This window comes from Trachurus trachurus (assembly GCF_905171665.1).
Source record: "Trachurus trachurus genome assembly, chromosome: 24".
Classification (NCBI taxonomy): domain Eukaryota; kingdom Metazoa; phylum Chordata; class Actinopteri; order Carangiformes; family Carangidae; genus Trachurus; species Trachurus trachurus.
The window spans coordinates 13,554,174-13,571,376 of record NC_139910.1 but is presented as its reverse complement, the minus strand read 5'-3'; the positions used below and the strand labels follow the sequence as shown (position 1 = coordinate 13,571,376).

At 42.5% G+C, this 17,203-nt stretch overlaps 1 protein-coding gene across 1 annotated transcript in view; it reads left to right on the top strand.

Moving 5' to 3' along the window:
- Positions 1–2,200: 2,200 nt before the first annotated feature.
- The window catches only part of sesn1 (sestrin 1), a 56,957-nt gene continuing 41,954 nt past the window's right edge, over positions 2,201–17,203 (top strand). The window contains exons 1-2 of the mRNA XM_084001081.1: positions 2,201–2,287; positions 3,904–4,223. Coding sequence (XP_083857207.1) covers positions 3,945–4,223 — 279 coding nt within the window. The 5' untranslated portion in view covers positions 2,201–2,287; positions 3,904–3,944. The remainder of the gene's footprint in view (positions 2,288–3,903; positions 4,224–17,203) is intronic.

Below are 17,203 nucleotides of genomic sequence, written 5' to 3'. Positions count from 1 at the left end.
GGTCAGTCCGCACTTTTTAAATTTCCCTCCTCTCCGCCGCCTCCTCACTGTGGTTCCGCCTGCGCTGTTTCCTCCTGCAGCGGCCAGAGCCTCCATGGGGGCGGGGCCCTAAGCAAAGTTTTATTTTGGGGCCATCTTTTACTGCCAATAATACTGATTATTATTATTTATTTATTCATTTATTTGCACGTATAAAAAAGAAAAAACAGTAGGAGTAGAAAGGAATACAGTTGAGGTCAGAAACCCAAAGAGGGCTTATGGAGTGACCCAACCCTGGCTGGCATTACCAGTTACCCTACTTCTGTAGATAAAACAATTAAAAATGAACAATGATAACATATACAAAAGGGTAAAAAGAGAAAGAAGTGAAAACAACAACAACAAAGAAACAGAGAGAGAGGCAAACGAGCACAAAAATGTCAGGTGAAAACATAGTCCCACAGTTGCATAGCGAGAAGAAAATTAGCCATAATACTGCATTCATTTCATTGATAGTTTCTTTTTGAATGTTGCTAAGGAGATGGCACTTCCGACCAGTTTATGGTGTTCATTCCACAGTTTGATCCCTCTGTATTTTGATCATGTGTTGTCCTCTATTTGAGTGACAGCGGTGGTAGTAGGCCTATGTGCTCTACCTGTCTATAGAGTGTAAACTGGAGTCAATGCAAATGTACTGCTTATTGATCATTTACATACCTTTACACTTAATTCATTTTTCTAATCTGTCATTACGACTCATCACCATAGCCTGGCATGTTTTTAATTTTAACCTATCTATGGTTATTTATCTGAAACGGTACCAAATTCAGCTAAAAGTATGGCCTGGAGTTGAGGTTAGGGAAACTAAGTGGGATACTGAGTATCATAGGATGACTGACAGGGGTGGGGATGATTGTTACACTTTTTTACCTTTGATGTTTTATCAAGTGTCAACTGTCTTTCCTGGAATTTAACATGGATTATTAGCTGCTTCTGACCTCCTGCTGAAGGTTTCCAGTCACACATGTACACCATTCATTGGTATTATCCTAATGTTAGGATACACACCACTTTCACTGTTTAGCCATCAGTTCTTTTTGTCCATACTGAACCATAGGACGAAGTATTGGAACATGTACTGTAGAATGAACTTACATGGTGCACTATTGCACACGTCTTTATTTATTTTTTATTTTCTTGAATAAAATAAATATGGCATCGTTTACCACCAACAGTTTGCAAATCCTGCCACATCCTCAAAAATACTGTGGACAACACCTTGGTGTCCTAAATGGCCCTGAATCTGAATTACATTTTAAAAAGGAAAGGTGCAGGCTCCATGGGGCTAGTTTGCATTAGGAAAATGATTAGGCCTACCATGTGCTGTGGAAAATGGGAAGCTGTAAAATACAGTGTGAAAACATTCATTTGCAGACCAGTGAAATCTTTGGGGAGTTCTTTCCCTGGTCACTGAGGGTATTGTGGGTTTGTGGAGTATCTTTACCGATTCAATCATTCAATCACCTGGTAAATATTTGCACAGTATTATGCAAATAGCCTGCTGCAGCAAAAGACTGTGTCTGCAGTGTGGCAGGTGTGCTGCGGTTACACTCAGTGAAAGACTGTCTGTCTGTGAAGCTTGTTTTGATGTTAGTCTGTTTTCTAAGCATTTTACAATCAAGTTTTCTTTTTTGTGCCACATGCCTTTGTCCCTCACATAATGGCACATCATCATCACCATCAAAGTTTAGTTTTTGTTATTCAGTGTGACATGTTCAAAAATAACATTCCTGTCTTTAATAATTGGCAATGATCGCTGATTACAGATAAGCAAGGGTCGGTTTAACAATATGCACATAAGGATTCACAAAAAACAAACAAACAATTGGCCTATTCGTTGTTTTTCTTGTTTCACTCTGTCTGTTTTTCTGCTTGCCTGTTTCAGTTATTTCTCTTCTGATAAACAAGAAAAAGGAGGGGGGGGGGGCTGCTGTAGACGAAATGCACGACGGGAGATGCAGTTCTACAGCGCGTCCCTACAAAACACCAAACACACACCGGACGAAGATAATCCAACTCCCATAAACCCATCCCCCGCTCCGTTCTAACCAATCACTGCTCAGTATCCGTCCTAGCACCGCCCTAGAATGTTCACGGGCTGCGCTGATTGGCCAGCCGGTTGTGCCAATCAAATGTTTACCATCAAGTTGTTTGCCTGCCTCCTGAAGCTTGTACCCTAACGTTGGCTGGTCAGCGCTGTGGCAAGGCGTCCCGTAGCAAGAGACCTGCACCAAAGAATGAGGATAAAGTGAGTATTTTTTCACAATGACACTTTTTGCTTTTTGTGCTCAACGACAGGTTTGTGTGTGTGAATGTTGTTTTCACCGCAGTCCCGTTGCACTTTACCGGTGTCTTTTGTTAACGGGCAGCAGCTTGAAAGCGTTGACACTGAAGAAGGCAGGGAGAGATTGAATGGACCTCAATGACTGACTGACAAGCTGCCTCTTTGTACATTTCTAACCAAGACATGTCCAGTATATCGATAAAAAAGAAAAGAAAAAAGTCATTAACCGTTCACCATTGTCGGTTTATAAAGGTTTGCTGAGGCAATAACAGTTTGACGAACAGATTTTGGTTGTTTGTGACATGAAGAAAAAAGAAAAAAAAATCAGGCTCAACCTATTTCTTGGAAGTTTGTGACTGACAAAAACAGCAGCGTGATAAAACTGATAAATTACTGGTAAACGATTTCCAATCAGACCCGTGTTTAAATGGCAGACACAATAGAGTCGGACTTATCATGGCACTTTTTTTTTCTTTCTTTTTTAAATCTAGGTCGATAGCCTACTGATATCAATTATTAAGAGTTAAGAAATCAGATAGCAAATAGCTGTATCGGCCGATATTTTTTTTTGTCTTACATACATGCTAAACATCTAGCCTATATGTAACAACAACAAAAAAATAATCCTATACATTTATTGTTGGGGATATCTGGCTATGATATGTGCTGAAAAAGGCAAGGTTATATAATAACATACTGTATGGCTTACCATGTGATAATAAAGATTTGTCAACCATGAGACTTAAGGCGATATCATTATACTTAAGGCGATATCATTGCAAAGCTCTTTGTTGTTGCATTATTGGGTATTTATTTGGTTTTTGCTTGATAGTGTGAAGGCACATTGATTTGTTGTGTTTCTTTTGCTGGATTATTTAAATAGGTAGGTATCTCTGTCTTCACTTCACTTTCACTTCATGTATATTGACCATTAAAGATTCATGCAGATAATGGCGACGTTTATCAGAGCTAGACATATAAATTGGTTTATTGCAGATAGATCAGTGCTGGTATGTTTACTGATAATAAATATAAAGTAACAAGACAATACACAGTCAAAAGCCAAAGTTAGTTCGAGGTCATTTAGAAAGAGGGTCATCACGAAGACAAGGTAAATTATCTCATTCATGATGCATCTTAGCCACAAATCTAAGGGATCAATATTAAGATTTTTAAAAATGTTTTGTGTTCATGTTGAAAATGATTATTGGCAGCCTGTATATCGCTTCTTAAATGTGTTCAAATACCAATACCAATACCAATATCAGTATCAGCCCAAAATACCCGATTTGATTAATTTCTAACCATTGTTGGCATTTCTGCAGTCTTATATCTTGCTACTTATCACTGTCATACTGTATAGGCTGTGCACATATACCTGTGATAAACTAATATTAGCCAATGACATAGGCTTGGCCAATTGTTGGTGAAGATCTAATTTCAAATTCCTGCAATGCTATGAATGCATGTGCACACCCCCTATCTCTCCTCATTGGCATAATATTCAATAGTTATTTGTTGCACACACTATGTTGTTGCTGCTTTGATGTAAACCTGGACTGTGTTATTCTGTCGTTTAGCCTCTTGTAAGGCAGCACAAACATTAATCCAACGTCAAGTGATGGAAGTGCAGGACCAGGAGTCTCTGGGGAGGTGGGACGGGCTGGGCAGCCGGGATGCCAGCTCCAGGACCGAGGCCATGGAGAACATATGCCAGGACGTCATGAGGAAAGTGGAGGCTATTGGGCCCATCTCAGCGTTGGTCCCCTCGCCCCCGGCCATGGGATTCCTCCCCAACAGTGATCTGAATGACATCCTCGCTCATCTGCTCATGCTCTCCAAACGGTGTCCCTTTGAAGACGTCAAGGCGCGATGCATTCGGCTCCTCCAGGCCGTCCAGGTAAGAGACTGCTTGTATTATCCACAATGAGACCCCGGTGGGCTCTTTGTGCTGTGCCGCAATAAGCTGTGCAACGCTGTCATTACACATCTTCCTATTTTAGTGCTTACGGTATTGTTCTGCTGCCATCTGCTTCTCTCTTCACCTCCTCATAAGCGTTGCAAACACTGTGGTTGAGTCAGAGAGCCTCACTAAGAGCAATGCATGTTTTGTCAAGTGGATTAGAGTCAATGACACGATGGGACACCATGAACTCATTAAGGCTCAAACATCTCAAGAGCCAAGGATTTAGCAATTCAACTGTGTGCACACATGCAAAAAACAGAAAAAGCTAAAGGTTTGTATACCTAAATCTCAGTTAATGATTCTGTGATATCTGAAATAGAAAAACCAACAACAATAGGTTGAAATACTAGTATTGCTTCCATCCTAACGCCTGGACGCATGATGAATTTGAGTGTCCTAAATCATTTCCTTGTTTCTGTCTGAACCTCTGAGTTCAGAGGAACTTATAAAGTTAAAACGATTCCTCAGAATAAAGAAACAATAACATGCTTGACATTGCACCTATGTGGGTTTTCCCAGAATCGTAAGGCGTGTTTACTGAAAATACTCAGTAACACCAGCCTCCATCATCAACATCATGACACACAACATTTCCATTATGATTTCTTTTTGTTTTTCTAGCAGCTCAAGCTATTTCAACACATCTCGTCCGATCATTTATTAATTTCATTGTTGATGGGCTTGACTAGTTGCCATATGATAGGAGTTATAGTTCCCAGGTCAGTTGTTAATTAATGTTAGGGTGTAATATTACAGGGGAGGGAGCTGGATGAAAGGCAGACAATCACTCTCAACCATCTGCTGGCATTAGATCCTCATACCAGTCACAAACAATGCCAGTGCTAAGATTAGTTTATTGTGCAGTTTGTTGTTGCAGATGTGGATTCAGGTCACAGCTCGTGCCTGAATTTGATTTTCTATTCATCTTGATGGCAAATTTTTCCAGATGATCAGCAAGAAGTGGGCAGAACTTCAAATAATTGCAGTTAATATTATCTGTAGTTAATGTTTGTGCGAAGGCGTCTTGGATTAATTATGTTTTCTTTGTTAATTATTTCTCAGTATTTACCTGTAGAGAAACAAACACTGGGTTTACCCCAGCTTTAGTGCGGATTTAGCTGTGGCTTGGTCCATTTAATTAGTCCTCTAATGACAAACAAAAACTAAGCCTGACCAACTTCTGATGGCCTGACATGTTGTTTTTCTGAGGAAATAGACTGGCGGCGGCGGCTGCTGCGGCATTAATTCCTGTTTGTGTGGAAGTGTTTTTGGAAGATGAAGGAGCGGGGCAGGGAGAGATGAGAGAGGGAGAAAGCTGCTTTGCGGGTTTTAGTAGTGCACCACAGTACACACCGTCTGGTATTTTTGAATTATGCTAAGCTGCATTTGTCGAGGACTTGCCAAAGGGTGCATTTATGAGCCCAATGTAGCAGCTCATGTTGTTCTGGTCCCACGGTTGAAGAGCCCCCCCCCCCCATCTCTACCAACACACACACACACACACCTTTCTCACGTTGTCAGAGATGGAAGGGGCTATGAGTGAGCGAGGGAGGGGGCTCGGGCTCAGACAGACCTCTAATTCCAGCAGATCCGCTGATTAAAGACAAAATCTTTGAAAGCACAGACAGTCCTTTCCTCATGGCAACCCCCCTCCTCTAGAAGAGGAAGGCCTCCTGCTTGGTGAGAATAATGTCCCATAATACCCCTGTGGCTTGCAAAGATTTGGGCTGGAACAAATTTCTGCTGGTTGGTTTGGTGGCTCAGTGTGCACATCCACTGTATGTTTTTTTTTTTTTGCATTTTACCAACTGGGAAAGTAGACTTTGTTAAAAAGGAAGAAATGTGCACAGCTCTGTCTTGACAAAAATACCTTCCAACACCCCGAAAACATGTTTGATCATGTGTTTGATTCTTCCATAGAAAAAATGAGGTGCAGAAAATGACACACTTTGGTTTTATGGGGGGTTGGGTAGACAGTCGGGTTAGTCTCTCCCCATTTCAAGGCTTGTGCTAAGCTAAGCCAATAGGCTTTTGGCTGTAGCTTTATTGATGGATAGATCATAGAACATAAGACTGTTTAAAAGCAAGAGACTGTCAAAGAAGTCTTTTAAAACTATATGCATTATAGATATAGATATAAATGATATTTCAGGGGTCCAGACTAATTAATTTTATTAGGAGCACTGTGGCCCATAAATTAAAGTGGAAAATGTATGGCTGCACGCTGTGAATCACCTTAAATACTCAGATTTCTTTTTCATTCATGATCCTTACACACCTTGGCCTGCCACCTGTGATGACAGATTCTATGGTTCACCAGTATTAGAAATAAAAACACCAAATTCACTGGTTGCACATGCACAAGATGTTAAATGTCAAATGTTAGGGGCAAAATGCCCTCATTTAGGGGCAGTTTGGTACTCCATCCAACACCTGTGCGTTAAAATACAGATTCACTAACGTCTCCCATCAGACCTTTCGTAAGTCTGTACTGTACAGTTGCCCTGCTTGACTTTAAAAAAAAAATGTAATCGGAGTCGTTGTTTGTTTTTCGAGGCACCCTGTGAATATGCAGGACAAGCTGTGATCACAGTCAAGAGAACGGGCTTGTGGGCTATAGCGAGTCCCAGGGGTTAAAGGTTATGGGGTCGCAGCCGAAAATAGGGTGTTCTGTGGGTGAGGGGGGGGGGGGGGGGGGGGGGGGGTTGGGTTCCCATAAGGCGTCCTTGGGTTTGGGTTAGGGTCTGTCTGTCGGGGTGAACATACGAGGGTCAAAGTGGCTTATCCTTAGCAACCTGTGAGTGCGTTCAACAGGAGTAGACGCTGTCACGGGGTCATCCTCCGGCTTGTGAAGGCTGTTGACCTCGCTGAGCTTTATTGATCCGATACATATTGGAACACGGGATAACGACGAGTGCGGACAAACACACACACACACACACACACACACACACACACACACACACACACACACATGTATATGCACACAAATCAGGAGAGACAATAGTAAGTGTTTGTTCTGAGTCTATGAAAGGGGTGGGCAGACTCCATCGGCCGGCTCGCTCTCCGGTCACCATGTTCCCTCGCTGGATGAAAGGAGCCCAGTCTTGGGCGGTCGGACGGAGACAGAAAGGGATTCTTTGTGTTACGTAATTACACCATTGTGTTAGCCCTTTTTTTTTTTTTAAAACGCTAACTTGAATCAAGAGCCACTCTCAAAAGATCCACCTGTTCTTCTGATGTGGGCTGGTTGCTGCTGCTCAGATTCCTGACACTTTGCCCACGTCGACAGCCCACAGGGATGAAACGATGCGGTATAAAGAACGCACAGTAAATACCGAGTGGACTTAGTGTCTGTGTGAATTTCACCCCAACCCAGGTCTGAGCATGTGATCCACTGACAACGTAGCCCAATCCATTTTACGGCTGACTTTTCCTATTTGCTTAAAGACTCTGTTACATTAGAAAATTACATAACAGAAGGAGTCATAGCCATTACAAGCCTCAGCATCTTTCTTGCTTGTTGTTGCAGCTTGTTCTACAACCAAGTCTTTCTTTTTCTAATGCCCTGATATACAATTCAGCATTGTGCAGAAGTGCATGGCCCCAGTTTGTGCCTCTCATGTATTATATTATCATTTCATCCAAGTCACAGAGCTAAGCATCTGCTTTCTGAAACATAAATGCCTGCTATTTTACCCAGATGGTCCTTAATGCAGTTTGAATTTAATGTCGGAGTGAATTGAAAATTAGCATTTGCTGTGCAGTAAAGACAGTTGTGACTCTGTTTTCTAATAAGATAAGAACGATTTGTATGATGTTAAACAAAATGAACAAAATGACAGTTATTCTATATGTTAACTCTCGGTATTATATTTTTCCGGTGTTGCACAGAAGCATATGAGTTTGGATTTGGAAGTTAGAGTTAAAATTCTTTTTCACTGTGCTGCAGACAGAATATTTCAACCCAGATTTTGTAGCTTTCACTGCTGAGAAGAAACGAGTGATGAATTTTTCAGTGAATTTTTCAAATTGTGAATTTTGTCAGTGAAGTGACATCTCAGAAAAGACTGGAAGCTTCTGTAATTTCTCCGAGGAGGACGAATGCAGCGGATCTTTCTAGCTTCTGCTGCTCCTCATTTTTTACACATACTTATTTAGCTAATTATGGACATTAAGTGGTGACTCAGCAGCTGCTGTAATAAACACTTATGTGTGATTAATTAAGTGAAATGGCTTCCTGGGTCTTGGCCTGATCCCAGAATAACCCAGGAGACGCCTCTGTCTCCATATGGAAAGCTTAGGAGTGTCCTCGGAGATGACACCGGATATTGATCGTAATGCTTTTTCTGGATTGATGTATTCATAGACGGTGGATGAGGTCTCCTGTCACATGGGTTTTCAAGGGTGTGCACTGACTTTAAATCTGTTTGTCGTGACTGAAATATGTTTGGCTGGACAATTACGGCCATAAAACTCGGTATTAAGTATATGCAGCTGTAGCACCTTGTTGGTTTTGGTAACTTGTGCAATGATTTGATGCTTGGAGATATTTTGGAGATAATTTTGTAAAAGATTGTTCTCAGAAAAGCCTTGTTGTCCAACATAAGCCGGTCTCAGTGGTGGCATGTGTGTGGTGGTGAGGCTGTATAAACAAACTAAACTCGTCAACCTTGACAGGCAGCAGTGTGGACAGAGGCAATATTGCTTTTTCTGAGAAGGCGTAGTCAAAGTCCACTTGTGAACCGTGGCATTAGCAGGCATCGCTGTGACAGGAAGTCGTCTCCTCCTCGTCCTTTTTGATTCAGGACTGATGGATTTGTGCATGAGCGAGTGTGTCTGTATGTAACCGCCTGTTTCTTTGTGGACGTGCGTGATTGAGTGCATGCCTTCAGTCCCACTCAAGGCTACCACTGCTTACTGTGTAAATAGAGTAAGGACCCATGGAGAGAGAAACCTGTGGTCTGGACAGATCTGCTGGATTATGGGTGATCTCTGCTTGAACCAGGTCAGACAAATTGCATGGTGAAGGGGGGGGGAGAAAGCAGCAGCAGCAGCAGCAGCAGCAGCGGCAGCAGGCAGTGACCTTTGGCACAGTAACTGTACAGTGAAATGCTCCCTGGATATGGAGGACGTGATAGAGGAATAAAGCTGTGGATTTACAGCTGCCAGCCAGCTGGACCGAGCAATGGGACAGTGCCAATAGGGGTTGTCAAGGGGTGTGTGTGTGTGTGTGTCGGCTCTGTGTGTCTGTCAGATGTTCAATCTTACTAAAGCTACACAAAGCTCTATGTTGCAGTCGTATCATGGCCACTTAAGGCTTTTCAGCGCTCCCATCAGGCCTCTACTCATATGATTGTTTTTAGCCGATAGGTGATAGCGATCACACCAGTGATGACGGCTGCATAGTGATGCAGCTTCTTCTTCTTCTTCTTTTTCTTCTTTTCTATTGCTTTTCTAAGTTGTGGTGCTAAATAGAGTGTCGCCAATTGCATCAACTTTTTTTTTTTTTTGCAATTATGGTGGACATACCACAGTACCAGGGGTACCAGAGGTACCACAAATATCCATGAATATGAATACCTAATTAAACCCCAGGTCTGTGGTTTTCTCAGCGTACAATAAACCAACAAATAAGCTCCCATTATTCAGGGGTTGTTGGTGTGCTAGCAGGGGACCCTGAATGTGGATGCGTTTGTTTTGTAGATAACATAATGTGGTGTGTGCGATATTGTACCAGTTTGTGTTGCCAGGTGGTTTTTAGCACTAGAAGGAAACACGAAAACCATTTCTTGACTTTCCAACCAAACCTGCTTTCTTGCCAGCTTATTAAAAACCTTTTTCTAACACACTAACACACAACAAGCTCCCACTTTGATCCTACAACACAGACAGACCCCCCCCCCCCCCACAGTCCCTCCCCCCCGCCCCACCACCACCTTCCAGCCAGTGCTGCATGCTGGCGGCTGCAGACTGGAGAAGACTAGAGAGGAGGGGGCATGTGGGAAGTGTGCAACTAGGTCACTGTCAATCCTGTTGTTAGCCTGAATAAATGATAAAATAATCACAATTTGTATTTATTTATTTTCCCCCCCTAGTAACACACTTGAGTACAAATCTTTGAAACATTTTTTTTTCTCTGTCTTTTCTTTTGTTTCCTGCGAGAGCAATAAATCTTCACTGTAACGACTGTTCCCACCGAAACATGTAAAAGCGATATTATCCTGGCACAGAGGGAGGGATGGGTTAGTGCTGGGTGTATGGGCTTTTGCACAGTGCAAGCAGTCGTCATGGTACCAGTGGCATGAGGTGCAATGATGGGGTGGGTGGGTTGGCACTGTTACTTGGGGGATGGGGGTGCTGGCTGGTCTGCGATTATTTCTGGCCGTGCTATTCAGGAACTGAGAGGGAGAGGGAAGAGAGGGAGGGAGGTGGTAAAGAAAGTGGAAAAGAGAAGGTGGCAAAACATGACGCCGATGAGCTGCAGGTCGGAGAGGGTGATGGAGCAAAGTGAAACAGTGAAAGAATAATGTGTGCAGTAGTCTTAATGCTGGGAGTAATGAGGGGAAGGGGTAAAAAGGATGGTGGTGGTAGAGGAGGAGGAGGAGGAGGAGAGGAGGAGGTGGGGTTGGAACAAACACTGTCTTTCTCTGTATTCAGTCAGCAACCTGCAGTGGAAAACTACTAGCACCCCACAACTGCGAGCCCTGCTCTCCAGAGCCGGGGCCCATGCAGCTCGGCCCGGTCCGAAACCTGAATGATTTCCATCCTCTCCGGTACCAGAGCCAACATGGAACATCTTTAGATGATCCCAAACCGGCCTAAAGCAGGAAAATAAAATTAATTCACGATCATTTTCAATGTAATAAGTCAATAATCATGTCAAGAATACTGTTAATAATGACAATAATAATAATAACAACCTTTATTAAACCAGGTTTGTCCCATTGAGATCCAAGATCTCTTTTGCAAGAGAGACCTGGCCAAGAATGGCAGCACATAAAGTTCAATACATAGTCACATTAATCATAGACATAAAAAAACAAAAACAAATAGAATACAAATAACAATTGAATTTACAAGATTAGTCAAAAAGAAAAGATTATAATAAAACATTTGCACTCAAATAAAACATTTACACTCCTGAAGCCTGGATGTAATGGAATTTATCATGGGCTTGACTTGAATACATTCAGAGATACCAGACTATTTTTAATCGGAGCCTATAGCTCTGTGTGATGCACACAGGTTTGCAGTTGTCTCCCGTCTGATCAGACATAACATTGTAAGGCTCGGCTTTGTCTCACACACACACCAAGACTGTAGGAGAAGGAGGACGAGGAGGAGGAGGAGGAGGAGGAGGGGGATAGTCGAGAAAACGAGAGAGAGAGGATGCGAGGCGGCGGACAACAGTAACAAAGTGCTGCAGCAGGAGGTGGGAAAGTCTTTGAAGGAGAGAAATGGCACAAGGGGAAAAGAGCTCTGTGTGTGTGCGTGTGTGTGCGTGTGTGTGCGCGGGCCGACACAGTCCAGTGTGTGTGGAGGAGAATAACGACACCAAGAACCATGTTGTGCTGCTGTACATCCATGTCTCAACCTCAGGCAGACGGATTTACTGTGTTGCTCCTATCAGGAGATTGAAGATAGGGTGATCACATGGCGCTGTTGAGTAAACAAGCCTCTCTCTCTCCCTCTTTTCCCTCTCCCCCTCTCTTTTTTTCTCTCTCTTTCATTGCCATGATGTGATATTTATAACTTGCATATGGAATTACAACTCACAAATAATTTATAAAGTTTTGCCTTCTGCTGCATCGTTAGCGCCATTTTTTTTTCTCTACTCAGCGTCTCTGTGCTGAACTCCTCCTTCACTTGGTTTAACCTGGGCAATGAAAACTGAAGCTTTTGTAACTGTTGAAGTCCTACAGTAAGTCACTCGACTAACATGCCTGAACGCTGCAACCAACGTGTTGTTTCAGCTGTTTTTAAGCACAAACAGGTTCATCCACAGGTGCAAGTTTGATGTTTTTTTTGTTTTTCTTTCAGCTCCTCTCCCAACGGCCTGAGACATGCCTGTGTAATTAGGTCAACTTCTTTTTTATTAGAGAAGATTTTAGTCTTGTAAATTACATTATTATTAGTGAAACACAAACTCCTACTATTCCTGATATCGCATATCAGATATAATATGTTTGTTGATCTTGTACTATCTCGGTAATGTGATGGCCATAAGTCTGTGTGATGACAGCTCACTCAAGTGCTAGATTAACTCCCTGCACATTAGAGCTAATACACTTAAGCCCAAGTTCAGGCAATGCTTAATACATGTGAAGACAGCTCTGATTAGGACCGACTGCCACTGTTGTCTTTTCTCTTTTGCATGAAACCACTCCTTGTCGGCTCTGAAGTGTTTCATGTCTTGTTAACTTTGCCTCACTGATGCAGCATGAGTGAGATGTTTGTGACCAACCATCATGCAGCTGTTACATTTATCTCCAAATCTACATAGTGCCATCATGTATTATGTATCATGACCCCACGGAGATGCTTCACCATGTGAATTTACATTATATTATTAGTAGCACATGTGCTTTTCCTATGGTGAAGTCAAAATACCAGTTGGGGAAAAGGTATTTCGTCTATTTGTGTCGTTATATGAACCTGGTGTTCAAATGCCATGTATGTTTGAAAGGGCCTATAGTTTCTGCTGGGTGGACCGGAGCTTTTATAGTTTATCTTTTATCTCCCTAGTAAAATCTTTCTGACCTTCGTCTGCTTATTGTCCAGTTACCATAACGGACACTGAAGAAATGACTTCATGTGCTCACAGAAATAAGTTTAAAGGTCTCAGTAGAAGTAAGCGATCCAGTCGTTTTGGCTAACTTCCTGTCAGCCGATGGAGTTAGCAGTCCCCGACCTTGTCCCTACGTCACCATGTTCACGCGCATCCCCTGGCTGCACACACAGAGAGGACCGCCCCTTTATGCCGTTCTCTCTCCTCATTGGATAAAGGTTGTAGGATACAAGGAAAGTTTTCTCCTCGGCTTACAGCAGAGCAGAGTGACTGACAGACCCGTGTTTCGGACCAAACACTCTATATAAGTGATTGCTGTCGGAAGATATAACTATTTAAGACTTATATTATCACAAACATTCTGCTTACTTCTGCTTTAAGGAGTGTCATCAGATCATCAAATATCCTCCTCATGCGCCTTTCCGTCATTAGAACTGGGAGAAGCTGCATTTGAACAATTTCTGTGACTTTTTTAAAACTGGCAGGCTGACACAAACACCCACTTCATGCAGTGTTTGGCCAGCTGTCTGGAGGTGAGAAAGAAAGAAAGAGCTGGGTTTGAAAGTCTTTCTCAATCTACAGCTCTTTTTTTTTCTTCTTTTTTTTTTTTTGAAATATACTTATGAACAATTGCAACACCATCAGCGCCTTCCAGGAGAGAGACTATGTTAAATATATATTCCCTCACACACATATTGAAACAGTTATTTTGTCACCCACCTCTCTGTATGATGGCTGGCTTTTCACCTTTGCTTCAAAACAGCTATAATTTGTTCCTCATGTGATGGTTGTGTAACGCATTGCACAAGATTTATGATTTTTCTTTTCCTTTTGTTTTGCATGTCACGCCCCCTTTACATCATCGTTGAGCCTATATTCAGCCTGAGATTAAAAAACAAAACAAAAAACTGAAGGCACAACTCAAGACATATGTAATAGTATATATTTCTGTCAGCTTTTTAGACACCATGAGCGAGTGTTAAGACACACGCACACATGCACACATAGGATCATGCAAAATAAATCTGGCGGACATAAAAGTGACTGCCTACGATAACCCCACTTGCCCTTTCGCTCAGACACTTTCATCTATCGACCTGAATGCCATCTGTTCAGGATTAATTTGATTGAATTCATAAATGAATGATGAAGGTTATTGTCCAGTGGATGAAGTATTTGAGCAAATCAATACATGCCTTTTATCCCCCCCCCACCACCCTCTTACTCTTTAATGCTCCGCCTTTTACTTGATGAAACAGAATGAGCCATTGAGTGGTTTTCATCATTCACACAGCGTATTATTGAGAAGTTGGTGCAGTTCGCTTTAGTGCACAGAAGAGGGCGCTCTGTACCAGTCTTTTATTCTCTTTCTCTCTCTCTTTCTCTCCGTCTCTCTCTCTATCCTCTCAAGTTGCTGGATGGGGAATTTTCCATGCACTGGGCTGAATGCAAGCAATGCTCCATGATTTTAATTTTTTCCTTTTGCCCTGGTCACCGGGCATTCATCCAGTTTGTGTGTGTGAGACTTCTTCTATGTGTTTATATTTATCTGCATGCGTCTATATGTGTCCATCTGTCTGTCTGTCTGTCTTTTGATATATAAATTCCTTTATCTGCATCTGTGTGTTGAGACGTGTGTGTTTGTGTGTTTATTCGTCTTGAGTGATTTATAGCTGTGAGCATGCAGGATTTAGAGGCATCCGCGGATCAGGTCACAAAGCATGAATAGCCCCCGGTGGCTGCGGTCCAGGCCTCGGTCTGAGGTAGCCCCCTATTAGGATACAAACCACACAGGCTCAACACCAGGCTTAACCAGCAGGATACACAAACAAAATATTAGCGACGCTTGCTCCCTGTTCCCGTCAGAAAACATTGTGTGACCGCTACAATGGAGCTTGAAAATGAGACCAACTGGAGGCTGCTGCTATTTATTGATATAAGTCACAATAACTTTTTTTTTCTTATTGTTGTGGTGAAGGTTTTATTTATTTAAACTAGCAATCAGTGTCGGCGGATTTCAGTCTGTGCTTTGCTCAGTCTCACACACACACACACACACACACACACACACACACACACACACACACACACACACACACACACACACACACACACACACACACACACACACACACACACACACACACACTGCTTTCTAGGTCTGGCTCACCCAAGTCTTGCAAAGACCCCACACTTAGAGACATGAACTTAGCTGTGTCAGCACCTGACAGATTGTTTCCCTCACAGCGACCGGTTGCGTTGCTCACCAAATGGTGTTGCTCCAAGCTTTGCCCAGTGCCATGTTGGCTTAGGCCCTGGCTCTGGTGTTGTTTCAGCGTGGGTGATATTGTTTCAGGCCCCAGCGTGGAGTGGCGGAGGGTATTGTGCTCTCTTTCTCGGGGGGCATTGTCCCAGGCTGATGTATGTGCGCCTGTTTATGTTACAGGCCAGTTTGTCAGGACAGTGACAGTTTCACGCTACGGGGACCTCTGCGTTCCCACAGTCGTTCACCTCTGACCTCAGCTTTTACTCCGAAGCTCAGGCTGAAGTGTGTGTGTGTGTGTGTGTGTGTGGTAGAGAAGTGTAAAGTGAGAGTGTGTGTGTGATTGACGTGCAGTGTTTGTAAAATCTGCACAAGTTGGTTTGCTTCACACTGTTTACTTAAGGTGGGAAAACACACTCCTTCACATTGACCAGTGTCTCTTCAGACACACTCACACTCACACACAAACACGTGTATGATACAATGTGTAGTGAGAACGAACAACTGGCTGCGAGGTTAAAGTGCTGACTCTGGGATGAGCAACGTAAGACTCATAGATCTTTTTATACATAGTTCCCACTTTCAAGAGACCGTGGTGGTGACGGGCTGCCGGAGGGGAACTTGTCTTCACCGAGTGAGACGCACACACGTTCACTTCACTGACATTAGAAATATTCTACATTTTGATTGCGTTGCATCATGTTCAGTTAATTTCAATTCAACACATTAATACTTTATTTTTCCTTCAAAGTGCAGTTTGTTGCAGATGAGTGTTCAGACACAGATTAAAAAGACTTTGTCCAGCTTGACCTGCTGCAGGTAACATAGAGCTGCTGTTATAACATTCTTTCAATTATTCAGCAAAAATTAAAGTTTATATGATATTGTAACACTTATACACACATGGGATGATATCAGCTATAAACACACAACTAGTGGTTGTGCGACCAGCTGTTTTGTAAGTTGCGACCAGCTGTTCTGTAAGTGTAACCTGATATTGTGGAAAGATACTGATGTTATTGATTAATGGCAGATTTGCTAAGACTTGATGATATCAGTGCTGATTGTGCTGATTGAACAGTAAGATTATCTCAAAACAAAACAACAACAAAAAACATGTCACCTGACCTGACATTTGAGATCAAGTGGACTCACATTTCATGGTCTGGTAATGAATGATGTCATGATAACACGATGATATCATTACAACATCTGTACAGCAGAGACGTCCAAAGCTGATCTGGACAAAGTGACGGTCGCAAAATATGATCCTTATCACATACAGTATCATCTCAAAAAACATAAATATATGTGTTGGAGATGTTAATCTATAGGTGGTGGACTGTGAGCACGTATTTCACACTCTGCCCTGCCTCCCTGTGTGCATTTATCACACTTGGCTATATCTGCCTGTCTGTATTTCTGTGTCTGTGGTTGGTGAAACTCAAAGGTATGTGTGTGTGTGTGGTTGATGCGTGCATGTTGATTTGGTCACTCTTGTGTCTTGTGTCTTGACTAAAGGAAGACTCACGTGTCAAAGAGGAAATGCTGATGTTCCCTTTTTTTTTTTTTTTTGTTGAACAGTTAAACGGTTTTAAAGTTCATTACTGTATCAAGAACGGAAACTTCAGCTCAAAGGTGCAAAGCGAGTCCACAGAGTTGTTTACCCTCCTAATGCTCACACACTTGTACTGCATGTCCTAACGCACACTGAGAGAAGAGATATCGTTACATCATTATGTCATCCATCACACCTTTTGCATTTATTAGACCCCAGGGTCTGTCAACACACACATGCACACACTAATATCCACATGCACACATTCCCGCTACACTAAGTGCCCCTGGAACGCTCCAACA